The sequence below is a fragment of the Quercus suber genome, unplaced genomic scaffold (genome assembly GCF_002906115.3).
Source record: "Quercus suber isolate HL8 unplaced genomic scaffold, Cork oak 2.0 scaffold_187, whole genome shotgun sequence".
Classification (NCBI taxonomy): domain Eukaryota; kingdom Viridiplantae; phylum Streptophyta; class Magnoliopsida; order Fagales; family Fagaceae; genus Quercus; species Quercus suber.
The window spans coordinates 584,127-610,037 of record NW_027069645.1 but is presented as its reverse complement, the minus strand read 5'-3'; the positions used below and the strand labels follow the sequence as shown (position 1 = coordinate 610,037).

The 25,911-nt window shown below is 34.6% G+C and overlaps 1 protein-coding gene across 7 annotated transcripts; it reads left to right on the top strand.

Annotated features, from left to right (window-relative positions):
• Positions 1-573: 573 nt before the first annotated feature.
• On the top strand, positions 574-25,293 carry LOC112006300 (uncharacterized). Of its 7 annotated transcripts, none has more exons than XM_024038582.2 (19): positions 574-716; positions 808-889; positions 4,695-4,770; positions 8,000-8,085; positions 8,185-8,261; positions 9,175-9,237; positions 9,378-9,490; positions 12,478-12,557; positions 12,660-12,746; positions 15,709-15,789; positions 17,947-18,096; positions 18,182-18,385; positions 18,674-18,812; positions 18,909-19,030; positions 23,057-23,137; positions 23,254-23,382; positions 24,066-24,146; positions 24,629-24,682; positions 24,822-25,293. In XM_024038582.2, exons 1-19 carry the CDS (start codon positions 649-651, stop codon positions 25,065-25,067), a joined length of 2,019 nt encoding a protein of 672 aa, XP_023894350.1. In that variant the 5' UTR covers positions 574-648; the 3' UTR covers positions 25,068-25,293. The 7 variants fall into 7 exon arrangements, with proteins under 7 accessions (XP_023894350.1, XP_023894351.1, XP_065634680.1 ...); XM_024038583.2 differs by having other exon boundaries at positions 575-716; positions 18,912-19,030; XM_065778607.1 differs by having other exon boundaries at positions 661-720.
• Positions 25,294-25,911: the final 618 nt, after the last annotated feature.

Sequence of the window (25,911 nt, the reverse complement as noted above, 5' to 3'; positions counted from 1 at the left end):
TTTGGCTGAAAGCCACGTTTTGCGTTTTGTGTTTTAACATTTCTTTTCCCTGCAACAGTAACATCACATGGGTTTATTGTACAGGGACAAAAATTACTGTTTATGCACTGTTTATTACTGTTTACAGCACTGTTTACGTACTAAAAAATATTAAAAATAGGTCCTACGGTATTATTTACATATTTAAAAATTATTTTGCTACAGTATTTTCAATTTTCAGTTTTCAATTTCAGCAACGATAAGTTCAATCTAAACGAACCCTTATATCTTTCTCAAAACCCATCCAAATAACTCAAAGCCCCGACCCAATAACCGTTGGCAAAAGCCGCAAAACTCGTTTATTTTGATTTTTGAATCCAAAGAACCGGAAGCTATTCCGGTTCGCAAGTAATCCGGTTTTTAATTGGCGCAAACACTAGCCTAGCCTAGCCTAGCCTTATTGATTTCTTTCTCTGCAACCAAAACCCTCTCTCTCTAAAACCCCAAACTAAGCTATTTTCTCTTCCTAAAGTGGCACTGCTCTGTAATTCTTCGACCTTTCGAGGCCAATTAAGGTTATGCCTCCCCAAAATTCTTTCTTATGATAAATTTTGAAAAATATTTTGTTATTGTGAATTAGATTGGCTTCGAATTCCAATTCAATAAATTATGGCTCTATTCTTGAGTTGTGCTAACGGTAACCATCGGCCTACTTCGTCTTATGCCAATGGCTTGGTGTAAGTACGTTGGTAGATTTTTACTCTTTTCAAAAATTATGTGCAAAACTGTTATGCTTTATATATAATTGATTTGTTTTTTAACCAACAGGTGTTGTGACGTTTGTGGGAAAGTTCTCCATGAAGATTTGTACACTGACGAACCTTCGTTTGTTAAGGGTGCGGGAGGAGAGGTATGTAATCAATGTGACTAAATTTGACATTTGGTTGCTTATTGATAAAACAGTCAATAAAATAAAAAGAAGTTGCACCAAAGGAATGTTGTGTACTTGAGTACTAGTTGGCACGTGTTGGTGTTGGTGTTGCTGCAAAGTGATTATTAGGACATTGGCTCAAATACTATTTCTCTTGCCTACTTTGGGTAATTGGGTTTGGAGTGCATCAATTATGTGTTTTTCAGGGAAGCCTATTTGACAGATTGTGAGGTTTGAATTTGTTATTCATGGTTTATTCATTTTTCTTCTTGGTTTTGCTTCAGCTTTTTGATTCTCATGGGTTTTTGGATTAACACCCATTTTGATTTGGCTTGATTGTTTCACTAAATTATATGCTCCAATGAATGATCTAAACCGCCAATGAGCTCTAGCTCATGGGTTCAAGATCCATTGGGTGCATATGTAACTTATCAATAAAAAAGAATGAAATAGGCTGGTAAGAGTTTGTTATTGCGGCTTACATACTTAAAATGACCGTCTTTTTATGGTGGTATGAGGTTACTTGGAGCTTGATGCTCTATTACTTAACAATCTACCTTCATCTGATGCATGTGAGTTTTTATTCTTGCAGAAAAAGAAAGTTTATATAGGAAGTATACAAAGCTAAAAAGGAAGCAAAGCAAAAAATAAGAAAAGAGAATGAAAAAAAGATCCAGGCCGTAACATTAATGGCAAAGACGCAAAGGGTATAGATCAAGTTAGGTTGATTAAATAAATAATCAGACCTGGAATATCTGTTTTGAATAAGAATTTTGATGTGGCTTGTCTTGAAAATGCTTCTTATGTCTAAGTATTTTAGAACAAACACCTATTTTAGTTCTTGAAAATTATAAGAGTTTCATTTTGGTTCTTTGTGTTTATAAGATGTAATCAATCTCTTGAATAGTTCAAAGGGTTGTATTTAGGTTCTTTCATCCATCAAATGTGATGGAAAGGTTTGAAAAGATAATTTTGACTATGGATTATCTAGCAATTGGTTTTAGTGTGTGAGGTTAGTTGCCTATAGGTTTTACTTGTTGGAGATGTGTCCATAGGGCTCTTCTTTAGAAAGATTCCATATGTAATAAAAAAATGGTTGTATTTGTAGTTTTGTACCCCATAGTGGTGTAGCAATTTTTTATTAAGATTTTTTTTGACTACGTGTTGTATTTGTTGAAATGGCCTTGTAATGGATTGTAGAGATTCCTTTAGACTGATTTGGAGGAAAACTTTGTACAAAATTCTTTTGATGTAGGCAGATTTTAGATTTAGTCCTCATTTCTAATGAGTACTTGGATAGCAGATTGAAGAGCTGTGTCCCAAGTGTGACCTGCAAGCTGGATATAGAAAAAGCATGTGAATTGGATTCTCTGTTTTATCTTTTGGGAAGAATGGGTTTTGAGGAGAGATGGAGGAGGTATTGAGTTGGATTTTGAAGAAAACTGAGGAAAGTGGTTTACTATGTGGTTTTCATGTGGGATGCAATACTTCAGTAGGAGTGAGTATTTTACATATTCTTTTTGTTGATGACACTATTTTATTTTGTGATGCTTCTAGGGAACAATTACTTTACATTAGGTTGGCATTGAGATGCTTTGAAGCAGTTACTGGTTTGATTAATGTGGGGAAAAATGAAAAATTGTTTCTATTGGGGAGGTGAGTGGTCTACCAATGATTAACAAGCACTTTTAATTGCAGGGTGGGTGGTCTACGAATGAAATATTTGGGTATGCCTTTGGGTGCTCCGTTTAAGGCAACTTCTATTTGGATTCCCATTATGGAGAAGATGGAGACGAAACTTTCGGGTTGGAAGCGACTCTAGTTATTAAAGGCAGGTAGACTCACTTTGTTGAATCTGTCAAGCCTTTCAACATACTATTTATCTTTATTCACCATCCCTAAATCAATGGCTGATAGGTTGGAAAAAATTCAAAGAAATTTCTTTTGAGGTGCTTCAGAGGAGTTTAAATACTCCTTGGTGTCTATGGACAAGGTTTGTTCACCTGTTGTGGTGAGTGGATTGGGGCTTAGGAGAGTTGTTCATTTTAATCAAGCATTGTTAGGGAAATAGTTATGGAGATTTGGGAATTGATACATTTCATTTATGGAAGTAGGTTATTGCCATCAAGTATGGGGAGGACTGCGGGGGGGTGGAGTACTAAAGCTAGTAGGGGGACGCATGGGTGTGGGTTATGGTGTTGTATAAGAGCAGGATGAGATAGATTCTCTCAACATTTGGCATTTGTAGTTGGAGAAGGCAATCATATTCTCTTCTAGCATGATTGGTGGGCTGGGGATATTCCCCTTAAGCTTTTGTCCCCTTAAGCTTTTGTACCTTGATCTTTTTGCGTGTTTGGGTTATAAGAAAGCTTTTATCTTTGATGTTTTGGTTCACCAGGTGGATTGGGCTTTTAGGAGTTGGAATTTGATATTACATAGAAATTTTCATGACTGGGAACTAGAGGCAGTCTTCTCTTTTCTTGAGCACATTTATTCTCGATTTCCAAGGGTTGAGGGGATTGACAGGATTTGTTGGTGCCTTAAAGGTAGTGGCCAATTTGATAGCCTTTTTATCAGGTGATTTGGGCAGCTACTAAGTCTCCATTTCCATGGAAGGGTCTTTGGTCTGTTAAAGTTCCTAAAAGGTTTGCGTTCTTTATGAGAAAGGGGTTGCCTTTGGTGAATTGGTGTTGTATGTGTTGAAGTAATGGGGAGTTAGTGGATCATCTTTTAATGCATTGTGATGTTGCCCATGCTCTGTGGGGGATGTGTTTTTGATATTCGGGATTAATTGGGTTGTGCTGGGGACTGTTGCGGCTTTATTATTTTGTTGGAGGAACTAGTTTGGGAAGCATGGCTCTGTAACATGGAATATGGTACTGGGTTGTTTAATGTGTATTGTGTGGAAGGAGTGGAATGGTCACTTGTTTGAGGAAAATGTAATTTCATTGGACCAATCAAAATCTGTGTTTCAACACACTCTTTAGGCACGGTGTTGGGATTTTTCTGATTGTTCATCTGTTTTTGAGTTCCTAGCTTCACTTAGACCTGCCTTATAATATTTTTGTATTTTCATTTGTTCCTTTGTGATCATCATCGTGAACTCAAAGTTTATTTTTTTCTTTGATTAATAAAATTGCACTACTTACCTATAAAAAAACACATGTTATTTTTGAAAATTTTTTCAAATATTTATATGTAAGTAAATAGCCATTTGTAATAAAAAATTAGATTAGTGTGTGTGAGAATTTTGTACTTTGATGCTCCTAGGCATGATCATAAACTGTGAATGCGTTACCCTATAATTGATTTTGGAGGGTGGGTTTAGTTGCTTGTAGGTTTACTGGCCTAGAGGCAAGTCGAAAGGGCTTTTCTTTTAAAAGGTTCCCTATGTTACTAAAAAAAAAAAGGATTTTGTACTCTGATATCGTTGCATTGTTTTTCTAATGCTTGTGATGAATTGAAATGTACATGCTTAGATTTTGCTTCTTAGACATTGTTAGTTTATTTTTAAGTGTATAAACAATACTCGGTCAAAATATATATTTAGGTCAATGTCACCATCTTTTCCTTCTAATATATTTATTTTAATATTTAGGAATGAGTAAAATATCTTTTGTAATGAAATTTAGACCAATGTTTGTGGGATTTATAACTCTGATAGTTTGCAACTTTGCATTATTTTTCAAATGCTTCAAATAAATTGTAGTGTACATTGTGCTTGATTTTGCTTTTTATGGCCACATGTTTTGATTTTTTAATAGTGGAACTCTTTTATCTGCAGAGCAAATTGTCAGGTAGCGTGGTAAGATCCATTCAAAGTGGCTATTCAGAATCGTTTAGGAGGACTTTAGATAAAGGTATGTAATTGTGCTTTGTAACTGTTTACTTTTATGTATTACTAAGTTAGGTTGTTCTATTAGGAGTTAAATTTCAATATTCAGTGTTTTAATGTTGTTCATAAAGAAAACTCATTTTAGTAAAGTCTGAAATGGTTTTATTTATTTATTTGATAAGTAACTTTGAAATGATTTGTAAATATTGTTTGATAATTAAAACTATTTTATTGAAAAATAGGAACTATCTCATGTAGTCCAGTGGATAAGATAGCCTAAAGAATTACAAAAGAAAAAAGAGAGAATCAATGAAATCTACAAGAGAATGGATATCATTAGGTCCCCTCGGTTGCAAAATATGGGACTGTTTAAACAATGTTCTCATGAAAGACCATTTTGTCAATAGGCTTAGCTGAACCATTGAGTCATATAGATCTTCAATTGTACGATGATTCCTCGTTCGCCATAGTGTCCACACCAAGCATAATGGGGCTAAATAACAAAAAAAATTGTTTGCCAAACCAATTCTTCCATCCAAATAAAGATTAACGGCATTTTGACACTGTTAGACTTATGGTTAAGTGATTAAATTCACCATTTCCTAACAATTTAAGCTTTTGGGACAATCGGTAATTTAACATGGTATCAGAACAGGAGATCCTAAGTTCGATCCCTGGCTTTACTCTACCTCTCATTTAAAATGTTAAATTCCCACTTGTTGGGCCCCCACTTATTAAGGGGAAGTTTAGGCTCACAAGTGAGGGGGAGTGTTAGACTTATGGTTAAGTGATTAAATTTACCATTTCCTAACAGCTTAAGCTTTTGAGACAATCGGTAATTTAACAGACACTATCCTCTTTTTGGCATTACCAAGTAGATATTGTTTTCACGGCAACATATTTTATCAATCGGATGGCATCACGTGTCTTGATTTTCAAAACTTCTATATAAGTATTGTCTCCTCCCTTGTCTTTAGAATTATTTCCTCTCACTCTTCGTGTGTGCTATATATGTTTCACATTCATCGTCTTGAAGGTGGTTTGTTGGTCCTTGTGCTCTTAAGTATATATTTCTTGGCTATTAGGCCACACAAAGGATATTATCACCATTGTCATTCTTGTAAATACTTTGAGTCCGGTACTTACGTTTCTGGTTTGAACACTCCTCATCAGGGGCAGGACATTAGTGAAGAAGAGCCCCATTTTGGTGTTCATGTGTTGCATATGATTACCCCTTCACCCTTCCACTGTTACTTATGTTGATCCGATGAGGCATGAAGAACCACCCCAACAACCTCTTGTGGTGGAACAACATTAACAGTCTCAAGTGGTGATGGAGCTCTCCTTCTCACTAAGGATGTCACCTTGATGTATTTCAAAGACAGAATCTAAAGACCAATCTGCTGTCTACATGTCAGCTTACTTGGTGGTCAAGGTATTTTAAGTGATACCTCTAGCTATATTCATACTCTTAGCCCTGAGAAGAATGATGATTTAGATGCTCTTATTGCCCTTCACATGATCCATAGTAGAAATATGCTATGAGTGGTCTATCCTTCTCTTCTCTCGTAGAGTTCTTAGATATATGTACTTTTTGTTGATTGCTAACCTTCCTTAGTACACACGGCCTGTGTATGCTGAGGTCAGCCTGTATCCTTTTCATAGTTTTTTTAAATAAAATTCCTAATTACCTATATAAAGAAAAAGCTATGATTGAAGAAATGACAGCTTTGAATAATTCTTTTTTTAGGAATTAGTTCTCTTGCCTAAATGGAAAAAAGACAGCTGGCTGCAAGTGGATTTTCATAGTTAAGCATAAGGCAGATGGGTCCATAGAGAGGTACAAGGCCAGATTGGTTGCAGAGGGATTCACTTAGGCCTATGGGATTGACTATCAAGAGACTTGCCTCAATAGAGAACATGAATTTCATACAAGTAATCCCATCCCTAACAACTAATTTGAATTGGATTGTGAATTAGCTTGAGGTAAAAAATGCTTTTCTTCATGGTAATTTAGAAGAGGTTTATATGGATGTTCTTTCAGGTTTCGGGAATCCCTTTACACAAGGGAAGGTATATAGAATAAAAAAAAATATTGTATGTTTTGAAGCAATATCTTAGAGCTAGGTTGAACGATTTTCTTGAGCTATGCAGGGATGTGGATACAGATAGGCTCAGAGTGATCAAATTGGATTTATGAAGTACTCATCCTATTGTAAGTAGGCCTAAGCTCCCATCAATGAGTGGGGTCCATCTCGCTAGGTTTCTTTCTATTTAAAACTGGGGGGTAGAATGGAGACATGGTTGAAACTCATGACCACCATTTTTGAAACCATGATAAATTACCACTTGTCCTCTTGTCCAAAATGTTTATGTTGACAAGAAATGATGAATTTTAATCGCTTAACCATTATTCTAACTGTTTTATTTGAAACGTTTTACAATTTAAGGTTTATTTGAAACCACCCAGATGTAAAAAATTTTAGGCAGTTGTTGAGAGAGAGAGAGAGAGAGAGAGAGCCACCAGTTAGTACACCAGAACCCAGTGGTGCAGGGGCAGTAGTTACTGTGTCACGACACAGCGGGTTGTATCTGAAAGCACTCAGGCTTTCACTCATGAAGCTTCTTGTCAATTTAATAACGTACATTGATTGAATCTGACACAGATTAGATTGTGGCTTAACATCGGTTAAATTAAAGTTTTAGGGACCAAATAGAAACTAACCCCATAGTTGGATGGTTTGCCTTATTGTTAATTATTTTGCAAAAACAATTGCCAATGTTCAGGTAACAAATCTTCTTGGCCCCACAAGTTTCAAGCTTTGCAAGTTTTACACACATCCAGTAAAACAAATGAGGCAAAGAAAAGTACAAGTCCGTCCTACCATATTCTTCACAAGATAATCAAGTCCTGATAATCTCATATACCATTTTCAAGTTTTAGAAGTCTTCCTTAAGACTCTTCTAGATTGGGTTATAGTGTTAGGCTTTCGTTCTTTTTCTTCAGTCCATGGTTTCATGGACTTTTGTACTTTATGCACTTGATTTGTTTTTGTCCTTGATGTATACTTCTTGTATACTTAGGTGACGCCCTTCTTCTTTTTAATATATTTTTATTACTTATCAAAAAAAAAAAAAAAAAGTTTTAGAAGGTATGCATGCATGCATAAAGATGGAATCAGATATAATAATTTCATTTCTAGTCTGGAATAATAATTTCACTTCTAATCAGAAATATTTATTTTTTTTTGTAGGGAGAGATATGATAGAAAGTATCGTTACAACATTTAATATAAGTGGTGGTGACTCTATAGTTAATCCAGCCTGTGCATTTTATCAGGTATGGTATTTTTATTTTTATTTTATTATTTATTTTTCCTACGGTGTCGTCATCAGTTGAATATTATTTTCAAACATCTGATTAGGTATGACTTTGCAGATAGCTGTTGAACGGAATTTTACTAGGGGGCGTAAAACAGATCAAGTTGCAGCTGCTTGCCTTTATATTGCATGTCGGTAAGCAAATTTATATAGGATTCCTTAAAACTTGAAATTACAGTTATAGTTGGAAGACCTTATACTCTTTATTTTGTTGTACATTTAATTGGTCATCTTGTACTTGTTTGACAACCTATGAAACACAAACACTTCATTTGGGGTGCCGTACTAGTTTCATACCCTTGTTGGACACAGGACACGCTTAGGACACTTTTGTATGCGTGTCCTAGCTGTGTTTTTATTTTTATTTTTTTAAAAATAAAATTGTGGGACATGGAAGGGATACGAGAACAAGAGGAATTGAATACCCTTTCAAAAAACAAAGAGAGCATTCATGCTCTAATAGTAACAGTGTATTTGAACATTAATTAATATTCTTATTCTTGGTTTGTATTCTAATTTCTAAACATCCTTTAATAGTCACAAATTCACTTTATTACCCATTATTGCTCTTAAATCTATGTATATTTAACATTATATGAAAACTAAATGCTTAAGCTTAACAATATATATAAAATAAAATTAAAAATATATTTAATAGACGTGTCCTGCTGTACACGTGTCTTATTTTTTTCAAAAAATGCTGGGTCCACATGTCGTACCCTTGCCTGTGCTTCCTAGTTGACAACAGTAATTCGATATCAACGTTATGACTTAAGAGCCAAGTGGCTGACCTAATGTCCAAAATTGACATTGCTACTGCTTAGTCATTTACTCGACTTGAGAAATAGTTTTTTACTTGGGAATACTCATGAATCAAACAGTTATGGTTTTAAATTTACTTATGGTTTGTTTCATATTTCTTTTAATTTCATTTTGTGGCCTTGGATGGCAAGTTAATGTGCAGGTACCTGTGATAATATCTTCTGTTAATTGTTAGGCATTTATTAATGGGACTCAATAATTGAAATTAGCTTTTTATGTTTTGCAGTGTAGCTAAAGACCCAAAACCGTTTCTTCTTATTGATTTTTCTGAGTATTTGTCCATAAATGTGTAAGAGAGAACCTACTTCAATATCAAATTTTAATTTTTTATGTACAGCCTATATTGGCATTAAACAGTATAATACATTATGACTTTACTGTCACTTTTTTTCTTGTACTATTGACATCTTCTCTTCTAAAATAATGCAGTTATGTGCTAGGTGCTGTATTTTTGCAGCTTTGCCAACTTCTAAGCCTTGGAGAGCATCCTACCATTATAAAACCTGTTGATCCTTCCCTTTATATTTCTCGATTTACAGAAAGTAAGGACCTACTGTTCATTGTTTAGAATTATATTGCAAGAATTTGTTTTTGATAAGTCATTACAAGAATTTGTATTGCCGTCTTTGCTTTGTTTATTTATTCATTTGGCTGTGTTCTTTGAGTTAGAATTCACCAGTGTGTATTGCCTGCGTCCATTTTGCTTGCATTGCATTACGTAAAGGCTTAGTAGACTGAGCATGATTATAGAGAATATGATAAAACTAGAGGATCCATAGGCCCTATTTGGGAATGTTTTCTAAAAATTGTTCTCAGAAAATCTTGTTTTTTAAGGATAGGAACCATTTTTTTTTTATTGGTTTTGTGTGGGGTAAAAACCGAATAACCCTCTTGGGTTGGGCCCTTAACTGAAACAACTAATTTGTAGAGATAGACTTAAAGGCTAACTTTGAAATAGTGAAAAGAAACTCAAAGTAAAAAGACTTAAAGGCTGGGAGATATGAGAAATGAACAATACTCTTCTTTTATAAACTCTCCTTGGTCTGTCCGAGTAAGACTAATGCACAAGGATAACCATAGTACAAAATAAAAAGTGTTTACAATAATTTCTCTCTCTAGACTTAATCTTTTTCAGATCCCCTCGCATAATGGGTCTTTTCCTATATATAGGTTGGTTGCTTCCATCTTAGCTGTCCGCTTGCAGGGCAGATGATTCTTCAGGTGGGATACTTATCCCATCTTCCCCCTCCTCTCCTTTTGAGGCTGAGATGTGAAGGTAACAGGCTGACAGAGCACTATTCAGGAGGGTCATTCAGCCATAAATGTGGCATGGCTAGTTCGTGCAGTGCATTTAATGTAGAGGAGATGGTTGCTTTATCAGGAAGCTTCCTCCAACCTTCATTTGGGTAAACCATTGTTCCTATGCCAGATAATATCCTAGGTGTAGCCTGCTAGTCTTCACTCTGCAATTGGCTGTCTATGCTTCCGAGGTTGCCCTTCTCCTTGGCCCGGGTTCTTGATTCAAACCTTCCTCAGGTGGGTCTTCTCCAAGTACTAAAGGGTGGTCTGTTTTCGGACAAGTCCTCTCTGGGCCAAATCCTTTAGCGTCGGGCCAAAATGCTTGGTTTGAGCCCATTTCTCTTTAATTAATACACAATTGGGCCTTCTTTGGGCTCAATCTAGGCCCAATCCTCTTTGATCTAATCTCCATCCCTGCAGGTTTTCTGTTTTCATATGAAAAATATATTTGGGAAGTGATTAATAAAAACAATTTTTAGAAACAAAATTCAAAAATTTGTTTTTATGTACCCACCTGTCCCCCTCCTGTGACTCACCCCATAGACCCTTCCTCACCCGCCCATCCCAGCGACCAACCCTACAAATCTCCCCTCACCTCTGGAAAGCCAACCCCCCCTCCCATCAACCCCTGCAAAACCTACCCTCCATCCCTCTGAATCCCTACTGCGGTTGGCATCAGACAATGTGAGAGAGAGAGAACAAAACCATCCTTTTACTGTGCACTAATGTGAATTGTTCACTAGTGTGCAAAATATTTGTTCTTGGGATCAAGTTTCTGAAAATATCTTTTAGATGTTTTCCAAAAATTGTTTTTAAGAATATGCCAAAAATGTTTTTGTTCAGCGAGCCAGTTTTTTGTTTTTGGAAACAAATTTCCAAACAAATGTATGAATTCTCTGCCTAGTAAAAAAATGGATTTCATATAATTGATACTTCAATCTTTTATTTAATTATTTTATGATTGAAAATCTGCACGTTAACCTTCTGGGTTGATGCAACTTTGTTTTCTTCTATTTTTTTTTTCTAAAGAACAAACTCAATTATTGAATTTTAGAATTATGAACATTGAATGTACCAAGATTGTAGAAATGACGAAAGAAGAGTAGACAGCTCCATATGTTACCCTTGAATTTAAAAGAAAGAAACATACAGAACAAATACATCTGACATGAATGAATATTAGCAAATGCAAAAAAAGAAAAAAAGAAAAAAAAAAGAGATACTTAATTAGAGGAGTCATGCAATATGGTATTGCACATCATCGTTCCTAAGAGTGGTGCTAAGTTCAATGTAGCACAACAAATTCTAGTTCATTTGAGAACAGTGAGGAACCAGCAATTTTGTTGAAAGCGCTGTGGCCATGATATTTGTTACATTCTACTACATTCGTCCCAAATTTTTTGTCCTGTTTAGAAAATCCAACTCTTTAATTAGAGGAGTCATGCAATATGGTATTGCACATCATCGTTCCTAAGAGTGGTGCTATGTTCAATGTAGCACAACAAATTCTAGTTCATTTGAGAACAGTGAGGAACCAGCAATTTTGTTGAAAGCGTTGTGGCCATGATATTTGTTTCATTCTACTACATTCGTCCCAAATTTTTTGTCATGTTTAGAAAATCCAACTCTTTAAGGGAACATCATTTAATGCGTTGTCTTTTACTCAAAGGTATAAGTTTCCAAAACTACCCGTATTAATTTAAATTCTAGAGAAGAATGGCATTGACTTTTTAAATAATGTCAATGGGTAAAATATTTATTGATATTTCAAGGAGGACTACATTTTGGGACATCCCAAAATGGAATAAAGGACCAATAATTTGGGACGGAAGGAGTACTTGATTAAAGAAAAAAAAAAAAGAGATGGGTCTTTCCTTTCCATAAATGGGGAGAGGAGGGTGGGATCATGGGTGTGTTGAGTTGTATTTATGAATCAAAATAAACAAAGTATATATTTCTCTCTCTCTCTCTCTCTCTCTCTCTCTCCATAAGGATAAAAAAGAGAGATAGGGTGCTTTGAAATAGAAATATATAATTGTTCCGACAGAAGTATACGAATATCAGTTGGCTGCCAGAATTCTCTAATACTCGTGTGATAAATTATTCTGTTGATGAGTCACTTGCAGAAAGATGGAAACAGAAATTGGAGGATATTGAGAAATGGACATTATAATGAATGGTTGGAGTTGATGAAGCTATTAACTGATGTAGCATGTTTTTTTCCTTGTAGAATTATTAAAGCAAAGAAATATGAAGGTGTCTCAAACTGCATTATACCTTATTGCCAGAATGAAAAGAGACTGGATGCAGGTAATATAGCAGCTGAAATTTGTTTACATGTTTAATTACCGGCAAGCTTACTTTAACTTTATATCATTTACTTCAACAAAAAAAACTTTATATCATTTACAGACTGGCAGAAAACCTAGTGGGCTCTGTGGTGCAGCATTATATATCTCTGCTCTTTCACATGGGTACAGCTTTTCAAAGACTGACATTGTAAGTCCAACTTATCCACTCCTACTTCTGTAATTTGCTCTCTTGTGTGCAAATTGATGCATTGTTAGTTGGAGATCTAGTTTTGCTTGCATAAGTATATTGTAATCAAATTTTAATAAGAGTTTGATTCTTTTTTAACTGATGTCTATACAAAAGAGAGGTGATAACATAAGATCAATTTGGGTGTAATGGGACTTGGGTTCATAAGTGTGTGGTAGCCTCCATGGCTCCATCATGATTAATACTGAAAACCGATTGACTGGAAATGAAATGCTTAAGGTTAATTCATTTGTTAACCACAATACACATGTATCATTTATAGTATTAATGATAAAATACAAAATGGCTAAAGTTCCCTCACTACTAATAGAATATTACTTTGTAACACTTTCCTTCAAGTTGGAACATATAAATCATATAGTCTCGGCTTGTTACATAATAAATCTAAACCAGCCTTGCACAATGGTTTTGTGAACATATCATTAGCTTGGATCCCTATAGAGACATGCAAAGTAGCAACCACACTTTTTCACACTTTCTTGATCCAACTCTCTATGTTTGCTTCACTCATGGAACACTATGTTGGAAGAGGAAGTAGATTCTCATGCCTAGACAAGGTCACCCTATGATGCTTACTTAACTGACAAGCATTGGATGGCAAGGTCTCAACGTGATGACAGGATGGTGTACTAATGACTTCAAAGTTTGAAGAGAATGATGATCAGGATGATATTGATAGTGAAAGGGTGAATCCAATGAATCAACAGTTTGATTTTCACCCCCTGACAATGAAAACATTTGTGAGTGGGTCCCTCTCATCTACCTTGGCCTCCCTGGTGATCACAGCCTTTATTACCTTGACCTCCACAGTCTTTGTTAAGTGTTAACATGACTTGTAGCTGTGGCAATCAAAGCAGACCAATCAGAAGAATGAGTAATGATATCTGTGCTAGACAGTGGTGGTAAAAGTGTCAAGTGCACTTAAGTGCACAAGCATCTTGGAGCCTAGGCGCAAAGCTCAAGTGCACACCTGGCTACAATGAAGTGCTCATTTTTCAAATATAATAATATTATAATTTCTAATAAAAATTTACAAAACAAATAATAAATCAAAGTTAATAAACTCAAAATAGTAATTTATTTTGCTGATTAGCTAAAGTAGATATTGCAATTGCACAATTTGTTAGTTCAAATTTTATAGAATTTATGTCAATTTCTTAAAATTTTTATATAGCAAAATTGAAAACAATTGTTAATGGACAAATATATGATAATAATCTTGCTTATTTTTTTATTTATTTTATTTTAAATGGGTTATGGAGAGATTTGTCGTTGCAAGTGTTTTGGTGCTTGATAATTTTTGAATTTTTATTCTAAATTTATCAGTTATTTTTGGCTAACCATGATTAAATTTTTGTAAAGAGATTCTTATAAAAATTTAGAAAATTTCATTACTGATATAAACTAATATAAACAAAAGAGGTGAGTGTGAATTTTTTCAAACCTTAAGAGAGGGAAGTGTTTTTTCCCTTTAGGTTTGGGTGGAGTGTCATTCCCCCAAACCTCAAGGGAGGGGAGTGTAATTACCCCATAATACAATATTACTCATAACAATTACTACAACTGTTACTGCTACTACTTGAGTCGAATTAAGTTGATCAGAGGTTTTTGTTTCTTTTGTGACTGATAGTTTTACTTGATGTTTTGTATTCAAAAGAGAACAGAGAACAAAAGACCAAATTGGGTGTAATGGGACTTAGGTTTATGATGGTGAAGTAGCCATCAGTATTGTTACTAAATTTTCTGTTAGCAAGTAAGCCAAATGCTAAACCATGTAAACTGTTTCTCAGCACTATATGCGATCTTTCTGCATATTTCAAATCCAAGTGTTTAGATTTTTGGGTTTCTTTTCTGTAAGTCCGCCCATCTTTGATTTGTACGATGCTATTCCTAGCAAGAAATTGCCATGATATATGCTTAGGACATCCATTGTTGTCCAAACTTCTTTTCCACTGTTTAAATATTCTCTTTTAAAGGCATTTTAGGAAATTTGACTGGAATATGATTCTATTTCACATTCTTATCATGTTGTACTAAATTGTGAAATACAGATTCAAGGTTGTATTGGTATGTTATAACTAAACAAATAAATAAAAATTGTTTACTATCTCTACATCTTGTATTCCCGGAAATACTCATTCTTATGCCTATGTAATCATCTACTTGGTGTACCAAATGTGCCTAACAATTTGTTATGTATGTGATAATAACGTCACAAAGGTACATTTTTAACCATGTCATATGTCTAGATTTTTGTGACAATCATTTATTGTAAATTCTTGAACATTGTTAAGCTACATTGCCTTACCATTTACCGTTCATGTCTTCTTGTACTTCTAATATTTTTAGAAGTATTATTTTTAATGATTTTATTTCATTAGAATGTTATTTTTAGCTTAACTGAATGGCTAGAGGTGAGTCCAAAGGGCTCTTTTTTTTTTTTTTTTTGATAGGTAAGAAAGATGTATATTCAAAAAATTGCTAAATGCAAAGTAGCACCAGCATATCAAAAGTACAAAAAAAGATGGAAAAGCAAAAACATAAAAAAGCACTAATTACAAAGAAGAAGAGAGCTAAGGATAAAGGAAGAGAATTACTAGATGTGAGTCCCCAAGCCCTAGCCCAATCAAAAAGAGTCCAAAGGGCTCTTCTTTAGAAAGGTTCCATACATTATCAAAAAAAACTATTTTGATTTTCTGGAAGTTATGTGCAATTTGTTATCAGTTAACATGAAAAACTTGATTATAATGAATAATGAATTACTTCATTCTTAAAGTCTTTTCCACCTATCTTTAATTAGATATTGCTCACTTCTATATGGCATTAAATAATCTGTGTCAACAATTTTATTGACGCGTGAACCACTTTTCATAAACTGTCTGATGGATTCTCTTTTCACTAGGTAAAAATTGTACATATTTGTGAAATGACGTTGACAAAACGATTGATTGAATTTGAGAATACAGATTCGGGGAGCTTAACGGTATGTTCCATTTCTATTATGATGTGATGCATGCACACTTTATCAAACTCATTATTAAAATGTGTCTGTTACTTCTGTAGTTGTTACTTTTGACACGTGCTATGAGATATAATGATATGATTGGGTGGAGGATTAGGTCTTGATTCAAAATCCATTGGCTCATGTAATACTTATCAATTAAAAAAAATTATCATAATACTGACTATTTGTTGATGTATATAATTGCATAAACTTCTCAGTTTATATTTAATATTTTCAACTATGAATGTAATTTGTACCTTCCTACCTATTTTTTATCCTTGTTCACTATCCCTCAAGCTATGGCAGCTAGACTAGAAAGGATTTAGAGGAATTTCCTTTAGGGGACTTCTGAGGAAGTTTTTAAATATCATTTAGTGGCTTGGAACAAGGTTTGTTTGCTGGTGGAGGTAGGTGGTTTAGGGATTTGGAGGATTGGGTTGTTTAACCAAGCTTTGCTTGGAAAGTGGTTATGGTGCTTCAGGAAGGAAAGTGATAGATTATGGCGTCAGGTTATAGCAACCAAATATGGTGTGGCTAATGGAGGCTGGTGCACTAGAGGTGTAAGAGGGACTTATGGGTGTGGGATATGGAAGAGTATTACGGCAGGTGCAGAGAGTTTCTTCGGGCAGGTAGTGTATATTGCTGGAGAGGGTCATCGTATTCGAATCTGGCATGATCCTTGGAGCGGGCATGCTTCTCTAAAGGATCTTTTTCCAGATCTGTTTACATGTTCTCTGTCTAAAGAAGCTTGGATTTCTGACTTGGTTGTTTTTGCGTCAGAAGGGAGAAGTAGGAGCTGGAATTTACAATTTCGTTGAGTTTTTCATGATTGAGAATTGGAGGGTGTATGTTCTTTTTTTGAGCTTCTTTATTCTAATATGTCAAGGGGTGAAGGGAATGATAACTTGACTTGGAAGTTGACTCAGTATGGTGTGTTTAATGTGCGCTCTTATTATTATTTGTTGTCTGGTCCTTGTATTGATGTTTTTCCTAGGAAGAGCATTTAGTGTGTAAAGGTGCCTAAAATGGTGTCTTTCTTTTTATGGATAGTAGCTTGGGGTGGAATACTTACGATTAATAATCTGGTTAAGAAATGTTGGCCCTTAGTTAATTGGTGTTGCTTGTGTCGTTGCAAGGGGGAAACTATGGACCATCTATTGATCCACTATAAGTTTGCTCATGCTTTATGGAGCGAAGTTTTTTGGTTATTGGGATCCAGTGGGTGATGCCAAAGATGGTGGCTTCTCTTCTTTTTGCACGGAGGAATTGGTTTGGGAAATACTTGTCAAATATCTGAAATATGGTTCCAGGATTTAAGCATGTCTTTTGTGGTTACTTTGGTAGGAACACAATACCCGTACCTTTGAAGATAATGAGAGACCTTTAGATCTCTTAAAGTTTCTTCTATTTGGGACTTTGTTTCAGTGGGCTGATATATGTGGCTTTACTCAATGTATCTCCATTTCAAATTTTCTACAATCTGCAAGCTCTAGTTCTGGAGTTATATGTATTTGTTTAATTTCAGAGTGTTTATTATCGTGAACACGGTGTTCATCTATTTCAATAAAATTCCTGTTACCTAAAAAAATAAATTCATCTATTTCAATAAAATTCCTATTACCTATTAAAAAAAAGAATGTAATTCGTAAACTTCATTTCCATTTGGTTTTGTTCCGCTCATTTGATACATTAAGTATTAATGTTTTCCCAATATATATCCTAAACTTCTGTGTGATATTTTTTCTTCGCTTTGAAATAAAGTGCTTGTTTGAAGCTAGAGATAACTTATTTCAGTTCATGGCTGATATTTTGTCACTACTTTCTTTAAATAATGTGCTTTTTGTTCTTCCTTTTATTAGTTAATTTCAATGTACTCAATTGCTTAATAAATTCTTTTAACATGGTAGTAAGTTGTTCATATTCCCTTGAATACTTGATTGGCGTTAATGTTAAATGCATTAACTAGCACACATTTAATTCTTTGTAATGACAATAAATTGATTTAAGATTTTATTAAAGCTAGAACAAGAAGTTGGGTCTAACAACATTATTTAGATACAATGTTGTGAAATCAAGAACTTGATTCTCCTATGATATGATGTTGATAGCTTGTCTTGTAAATTTCTTTTTAAATAGATTGAGGAGTTAACCAAAAATGCTGTAGAGCTAAAGGAGAGTGTACCATCAGTTGGTGTGTCCCAAAAGTCGGGGGAAGTGCTTTGTGAACATAAAAATAGTGGGGCACCTCATTTTGCCCATGGACTTTGTAGAACTTGCTATGATGCTGTAACTTCTCTCTCTTTTTTTTCATTTGGCTATTTTCTTCAATGTGTTTTACTTCTGTTTTCATAGTTGTTTTTGGTTGCTATAGTTTGTTAAACTTTCCGGAGGACTACATGGTGGGTCAGAACCTCCTGCTTTCCAGCGTGCTGAAAAAGAGAGAATAGCCACGGAATCTACTAACAAGGCAGATGAATCAAGAGTGCCTCAGCAAGAGAGTGAAAACATTGAACAGGCAACTGAATGTCAGTCCTATTTCGGCATGCCAACTTCCTCAAAAAAAACTTCCTTATTGGTTAGTATTTGTGTTTGTATTTTTCTCTTGACAAGTATTGAAGTTAGGAGGTAATTTTTATTAGAAAGAAGCAAGGGCATGGATATTTACTGTGATCCCTAGTTTGATTCAATTAAAGAATAAAAAATAAAAAAAAAGAAAAAAAGAAAAAAAATAAAAGCAGTATTGGTGTATTTTTATCTGTCATTTCTTCTAGTGTATTGCTGATTCTCAGGATTTGTCAACTTCTTTGCCTAGTATTCCCATGTATATTTAAGTTTTGTTTCTTTTTTGTCCGGTATTCTTTAGGTTGAGAAAGGCAAGTCTTTCACTGAAAACAGTCAAAAGGAAACTGAGAATGAACAATTGAACCAAAGGGATTTCACTGAAAGCAGCCAAAAGGAAAATGAGAATGAACAATTGAACCGATGGGAGAATGGAAGTAATTGTAAGTGTTATTTGAAAATATTGTTACAGGAAAGGTTTTAGTCCTGTATTTTTATACAACATATCTGCAAGCAATCCTATTAATACTCAATTTCAGCAGCTGCCACTGGAGATCAGATTGAAGTAGATGGTGTTTCTGATAAATTTCAGAAATCTAAGGATACAAGTTCCATCACTGATGATGAATCAGATGGACTTTCTGATATTGATGATGTTGAGGTATGAATATTGCATTAGCCATTTATTTTTGTGCTTTATTATAAGAATATTTTGGTCTCATGGGAGGTGCACATACTTTACAAAAGCTTATCAAATGAGATCTGAATATCAGACAAATATTTTCCTTTTATGTTCTTTCAACAGTTGCCATATGAGGAACCTTTTGGTGGACATACACTTTGGGTAGTATTTTGACAGTTAACAACCTTAGGGAGAAAGAAAATTTATTGTAGTTTGGTGTTGCATGTGTAAAAATGGTGTTGAGATTGTAGATATCCATCTTTTGCATTGTGGTTTGGTGAAGGAAGTGTGGTGATGCAGGCCATAGCAATTTCAAGGGGGCTGCATGGGGGGAATAGATAATGAGAGATCCATGCTAGATCTCAAGTTATTTTTCTTTAGAACCTTATTGGATTGGTTGTTAGCTTTGCAAAACCAATCATTTTTTTTCCTTTTCTTGATTTATGTAATTTTTGTTCTTGATTTTTTGACCCCTGTACACTTCCTGTGTACTAGGGTGTCCCTTTTTTTATAACAATAAATCTTATTCCTTAAAAGAAAAAAAAAAAAAAAGAAAAAAAAAAAAAGAAGAACTTCAAAGAACAAAAATAGAAAAAAAAATTAAGGTTGTACTAGGGTGTCCCTTTTTTTATAACAATAAATCTTATTCCTTAAAAGAAAAAAAAAAAAAAAGAAAAAAAAAAAAAGAAGAACTTCAAAGAACAAAAATAGAAAAAAAAATTAAGGGTTTACCAATACTGAATTCTAAGGCCTGGGGTTGCCCAGAGTCAGCACCAAGCCATTGAAAGAAAATTACAATAAAAGCTTTATTACTCAAGTCAAAATATACCAATACTGAATTCTGAGGTCTTTAAATAGGGTTCCCCAGTTATATCAAGGAAGGAAAGGAAATAACTCATAACTGATTTCGTTAAATACAAAAATAAAAGGAAATAGATGTAATTTCAAAAAATGAAATATGATCTAATGAATCAACCAGATCCAATGGGCTGTAGGCCTCCATTGTCCATTGACAAAGTTACCAGGTGGACCGTATCCTTGTTTCAATGTCCAAAAACAAGTGTGATCAAGAGTCTATATTTGGTGTCTGCACCTTGTTGTTAGAGTTTTCATTATTTGGGGTGCATTTGGTGATGCTTAGGACAATGCTGGAGGTTCTAGCAAGTTTGAAAGGGGGATTTTGGCTTATTGGAACTTGTCAGATTTTAAATGCTGTACTGCTTTGTCTTATGTTGGAAAAGAGGGGGAGAAGGAGAGCTGCACTTTTATTATCCTTTTTGACCTGTATATTATAATTTCCTGGAAGTTACTTTTCCACTGATTCTTCAATAAAGTTTTTAATACTTACAAAAATAATAATACCTCTTCAATACATCCCTTCTATGATATTTTGAGTTTAACTAGCTGTAGGAAAGGAAAATATTTTTTTATTGGTAATTATGTATGCATTTAGAGGGTTTTCAACGAAGAACTTACCCTTTACCTTGTTTTTACAATTGACATTTAAGATAGAGCTCATTGGCAGTGATGTAACAAAAATTTTGTAAGGGTATGTTGAATTTAGAAGGGGAATTTTCAATTCTTAGGAAGTTGTGAAAGTTTAGTTATACATTTGACAAAATTGCCAACAATTACAATTCCAATTAGTATTTTAGTTCTCATGAAACATGAGAATTCTAACTCCCATCACTTAGATATGAATTGCCAATTCTGGCATATCTAAATCTTTGTGAGAATTGCTAAATTACAAATAGTACATGTAAATTTGAATTTTCATTGATAATTCTAATAAAATTCTCTCATTACTTATCAAAAATTTGAGTTTTCATTGAACAAACATGTGCATTGAGTGAATTCTAGAAAGCAAAAAGGGGTGATAGTTCCGCCAAAAATATGTTTCACTGTTCCAGGGTTTTTTGTCATTTTAAAATTATCCATAATGTTCAAAATATTATTTCTGTAGCTACAAAACAATTATTATCAGAAGATTATTTTAAATAATCAAAGTTTATATTTTTAAATATAGTGTGGTCAAATATGGTGTAAGAAAATTCCTATTCCCAGGTATGGTGCATATGATACAGTTGTGTTGTCGGGGGAAAAGTCTTGTATTTTCTCTTTAAAGTCAGCCTAAATGGTGGATCCAGGGCATATATTAAACCATAGTAAAGGAGTGGAAAGCTGCACCGAAGGCTGAAGATGTTTTTGTGGAGGGTTGCAGCTGGTTTTTCGACCATTAGCAAGCAGATTGGCTAGAAACTTGATTGGTGAAGGAGAGGTGTGAGGTTTGTGTGGAATGGAAAAAAAAAAAAAACTCATTTGTTTTTGAGGTTATAAGAAGCAAGGCCACCTTGGTTTGGTTCAGATTGGGCTTTGAAGTTGGATGGTTTCCAGATCTTCTTGGGATCAATGTTCAGTAATTATGCTCCTGATGATTTGTGGCAGGACCAAATGACTGCAGATCATTTTTCCTTGATTGCTGCTGTTAGCATTGATGTTCTGTGGAAGCTGAGTAATTCAGTTTTATTTGGAGGAGGTTAGGTTGACCAGAGGTTTTACTTGGAGTTTACATCATACTTTTACCATGAGTGCTAGGAAGTACCAAAAACCAGAGATGGTGATTCTTAGTCAAGTGATACCAAGTTGGGAATGCAATGCCCTCCTGAACAGTGGCTAAATTTTAATGTGGATGCTGCTTGTGATGAAGGTATTGCTTGTGTAGCAGGTGTAGCAAGGAATAGCACTGGGGAAGGTTTAAAAGCTTGGTTGGGGAACACTATATTGTATTCAGCAGCTGCTATGGCCCTGGCAGTGTGATTGGCTCTGGCTCTAGAGTTGGTGCTTAACATGGGCTGCAAGCAGGGTCTAATAGAAGGTGATGCTAAATTAGTGATAGAAAGGATACTTATCAATATAAAAAAAATGAATAGAAGGGATGTCAATTTGTTCAAAAAAGTTGGGTGAGATATTATGCATCTGCTGATGGACTCTTGAGGATTTATGCAAGCTCATCTTGATTCTAGTTTTTTGTTGAATGGGGTTGTAGAGATAATAAAAGAGTGACTTTTTATCTTTCTTTCTACCCTCCTACTCTTCCTTCTTTCCCTTGGAGAATGGTGTGGCAATTGAAAGTTCCTCCAAAGGTAGCTTTCTTTTCATGGTCTGCTTCCTTAGGTAAGATCCTTACAACAAATAACCTTCGCAAAAGACGTATTATTGTTCTTCACTGGTGTTATATGTGTAAGAGGTGTGGGGAGTTGGTGGATCATCTTCTTCTTCACTGTCCCATTGCATTTTAGTTGTGGTCTTTTTTGTTTTGTTTGTTTGGAATTCACTGAGTTATGCCACATAAGGTAATTGAGTTGTTTGAGACTTGGCAAGGTAAGTTCGGCCGACATCGCAATATAGACTTGTGGAGACTTGTGCCACATTGCTTGATGTGGTGTATTTGGAGTGAAAGGAATACTAGATGTTTTGAGGGATGTGAACGGTCCTTGTTAGAGATTAAGTCTTCTTTCCTACATACTCTCCTTGCTTTGAGTGTGGCTTTGTCGCATTTTTCTTGTTCTTCTTGATCGTTGTAATTTTGGCCCTTGATTTATGCCCCCATAGTACATCCCCAATGTACTTGAGTTGGTTTCTTTATTAATAAAATTTTTCGTTACCTATCCAAAAAAAAAAAAAGAATAGTGATGGAGAATTAGATTCAATTTTTCTGGGGTTCTGCAGACTGGGGCTTTTCCAGGAGGGCTTTTGTAAGTGTATAAGCCTGCTTTGTAATTTTCTACACGTCCAAAAAATCGCATATCATTCTTGGGAATTTTAATTGTTGTGAGTTTGAACTCCCAAGAATTGGTAAATCTCAATATTTGAAATTCTCAACAACTGAATTCATTGGGTTGGTTCAGGTTGCATTCTTATAAAGCTCTATACTATGCATGATAATACTTTATTTTCTTTCATTTAATTTTAACTGTGTTTGTTACATGATTTGTGTGTTGCTAGGTTGATGGCTACCTGAATAATGATGAGGAGACACGTTATAAGACAATTATATGGGAAGAAATGAACAAAGAGTATCTTGAGGTTAAGATTTTATTGCAACTTTGAATTGAATTTTTGGTAAACAGAAAATATACATATTCTGAAAATATTTTGCCCTTAAAGGTTTATATAATGTACTGTATCGGTATGGTTTTTAGGAACAAGCAGCAGCAGCTGCTGCCAAGATGGAAGCTAGTCAGGTAGACTTAGAGAACTGTTCTGATGAATTACGAGCTGCACATGAATTAGCTGCAGCAGCTTCAGCAGCTGTGGCCAAGTCAAGAAAGGTGTTATTTACATGCCACTTATTGCACCTTGTTTTTATTTTATTTTAAATTTAATTTTATATTTTTAAAGGTAACTTATAAGTTATATCAGTGAAAACCTAGACTTTTAGATGCAAGGAGGACAAGAACCTTTTTGTGGGAAAAATATGGGTGAAGTTGGCTATTTAAATTAGTTTTTAAATGGCAGAGGGAGTCAAAATATGTTAAAGGATTTCGTTAATTATTTATGTACAAATTTCATGCCTTTTAGTAAAGGTTTCATCTTCCAAAATCCAAGTACAATTGCTGGGATCAATTCTTGTTTGTGATATGTTTTGGCTTTAATTTGTAGCCTATATATTTTGTCAAGTTTAGATAAACCTCTACCTAGTGTTGATCATGCAATTGGGTCTCGGAAAATGTTATATTCCAATACACTCCTAACTCTTTTCTTTAAATGAAAAATAAAAAGACTCAAACTTATGCACTTGTTTTGACTATTGTTAAATTTAGCTTTTTTTCTTGCGCCCCCCCCCCACCCCAACCCAAAAAAAAAAAAATTTCTTGCAGTTGTAAGAGAAAATGTTTTCTTCATTTAGGTTATGATTGTTTTGAAATGATAATTTTGTTTCCCTAGTTATTCTCGTTTGAAACATTTATTATCTAGCAATACTTTTTATATCTTTGGTTTCATATTAAACTAGGAGCGAAAACGAACACAAGATTCGAATGCCAATCCTGCTCAAACAGCTGCAGAAGCCGCTCATCAAATGCTAATCAAGAAGGTAAGTCATGAAACGTTCAGTCTTGAAGCAAATGAGTATTGACTAAATATTGTAAACAGCTGTGTGCGCGTGTTAATCTCATGGTATTGGCATTCAGCTCAACTGAATTAATATGATTTTTTTAAAATTTTAATTAAAAAAAATCATTTTCTGTGTCATCTTTGTCAATTGTGTTTGCCTATGAGCTTCACTGATGACCATAACCTATGAGCTTCACTGATGACCATAACTGTGTGTGTGTAAATCACACGGTATGTTGGTATTCTGCTCAGCTGAATTAATACGGTTTATTATTTTTTATTTTTTCTGTATCATCTTTGTCAATTGTGTTGTCCTATCAGCTTCCCTGACAACCATATAATCTTTTTGAATCCTTTTTTTACCAGTTTAAAGTCTATTATTAATTTCATTGCTTTTTTGCTTCTCTCATCGTTGCTACTAATGTGTTATTTTCCCTCTGGTGTTGATTGTGTTGTTGACAGAAACTCAGTTCAAAAATCAACTATGATGTGTTGGAGACACTCTTCACCAACGATGTATGTTTATTTTCTCTTATTTTTATTGTCCAAACTTTAATGTCAAGATTCTGGAAGTGTGTCCACGCATGTGTGTAGTTACCAATTAAATACATTAGTCCAACTTATTATAAATTTTTTTTTTAATTAATCCTCGCAGCCACCATCTGATTCAAATAAAAAAGCCAAAGCATCAAATGATGATGGTGATGGTGATGCCACAGGGCAAAGTGACGGTGAGAAAGAGCATGATGGGGACATCACAGACAACTATGATGAACCGGGACAAGGGTATGAAGACATGGAGCAGGAAAATGACACAGGAATATATAGCAATGGATTGCACTATGAAAATGGAGAGGATTTTGATGACTATAACTATGATAATGGTGACGATGAATATTGAATCGAAAAGTAATTGTGTTCGAAGAGGTAGTTCACGGAATGTTCTTTTGAATTCTTTGAAGCCCTCGCGAAGAAATTATAAAATCAGATTGGAGGCCGACATAGAAAGGAAATTGAAAGAAAAAAGAAATAATATTGTAGAATTTATTAAGGAAAGGCTTGAACTGGATGTAATACGGATACCTAATCTTGTGGAGCAATTCTTCAAGATACAATTTAAATTTAAAGCTTTCCTTATCTATTTCCTTTTATTTTCCCCCAGTCCTGGGATACAAATCAACGCATCTGGAGTTGTCTCTTAGGGCTGTAATTATTTATTTTTATTAATTTAGATTTTGGGAATAATTTTTGTGGAAAGTCCATCGGTGACCTAGAATCATTCTTTCCTTTTGTGATTATATTCTATTTCAAGGAATTAATTATTTTTTCTTTATTTTATTTTTATTTTTCTAAAAAAGAGGAATTAAATATTGCTAATCAAGCAAAGAGGATGAGGTAATTGATGTTACATTAGACTTGTCACATGGCTTTAGAACTTATTTCTTTTCGGTGGAATTAATGAAAAAAAGAAAAAGAATCATTCATGTACACAACACCCTTGACATCAATCAATAGTTTCTAATACGAGGACTTGTCTCTACCCGTCGTGGGTCTCTTTCTACACTTGTGTGGGTTTCTTTCTACCCTTGTGTGGGTCTAACACTGCCATTGTTTTGGTTTCTCCTTACTCTTTGTGGGTTTGCTTGCCTCGTGTGGGTCTTTCTAGTAGTTGCTGTTGGCGGTTGCAAGTCAATGGCTGCTCAATCTCTCACAGTTCCTTCTTATGGTGATCTGATAGCTCCTAG

Coding starts and splice junctions, on each gene's coding strand:
- LOC112006300 (XM_024038582.2), top strand. CDS start 649: ATGGCTCTATTCTTGAGTTGTGCTAACGGTAACCATCGGCCTACTTCG. Junction 717..807: donor TCTTATGCCAATGGCTTGGT/GTAAGTACGTTG, acceptor TTTAACCAACAG/GTGTTGTGACGTTTGTGGGA. Junction 12,558..12,659: donor TGAAAAGAGACTGGATGCAG/GTAATATAGCAG, acceptor TATCATTTACAG/ACTGGCAGAAAACCTAGTGG.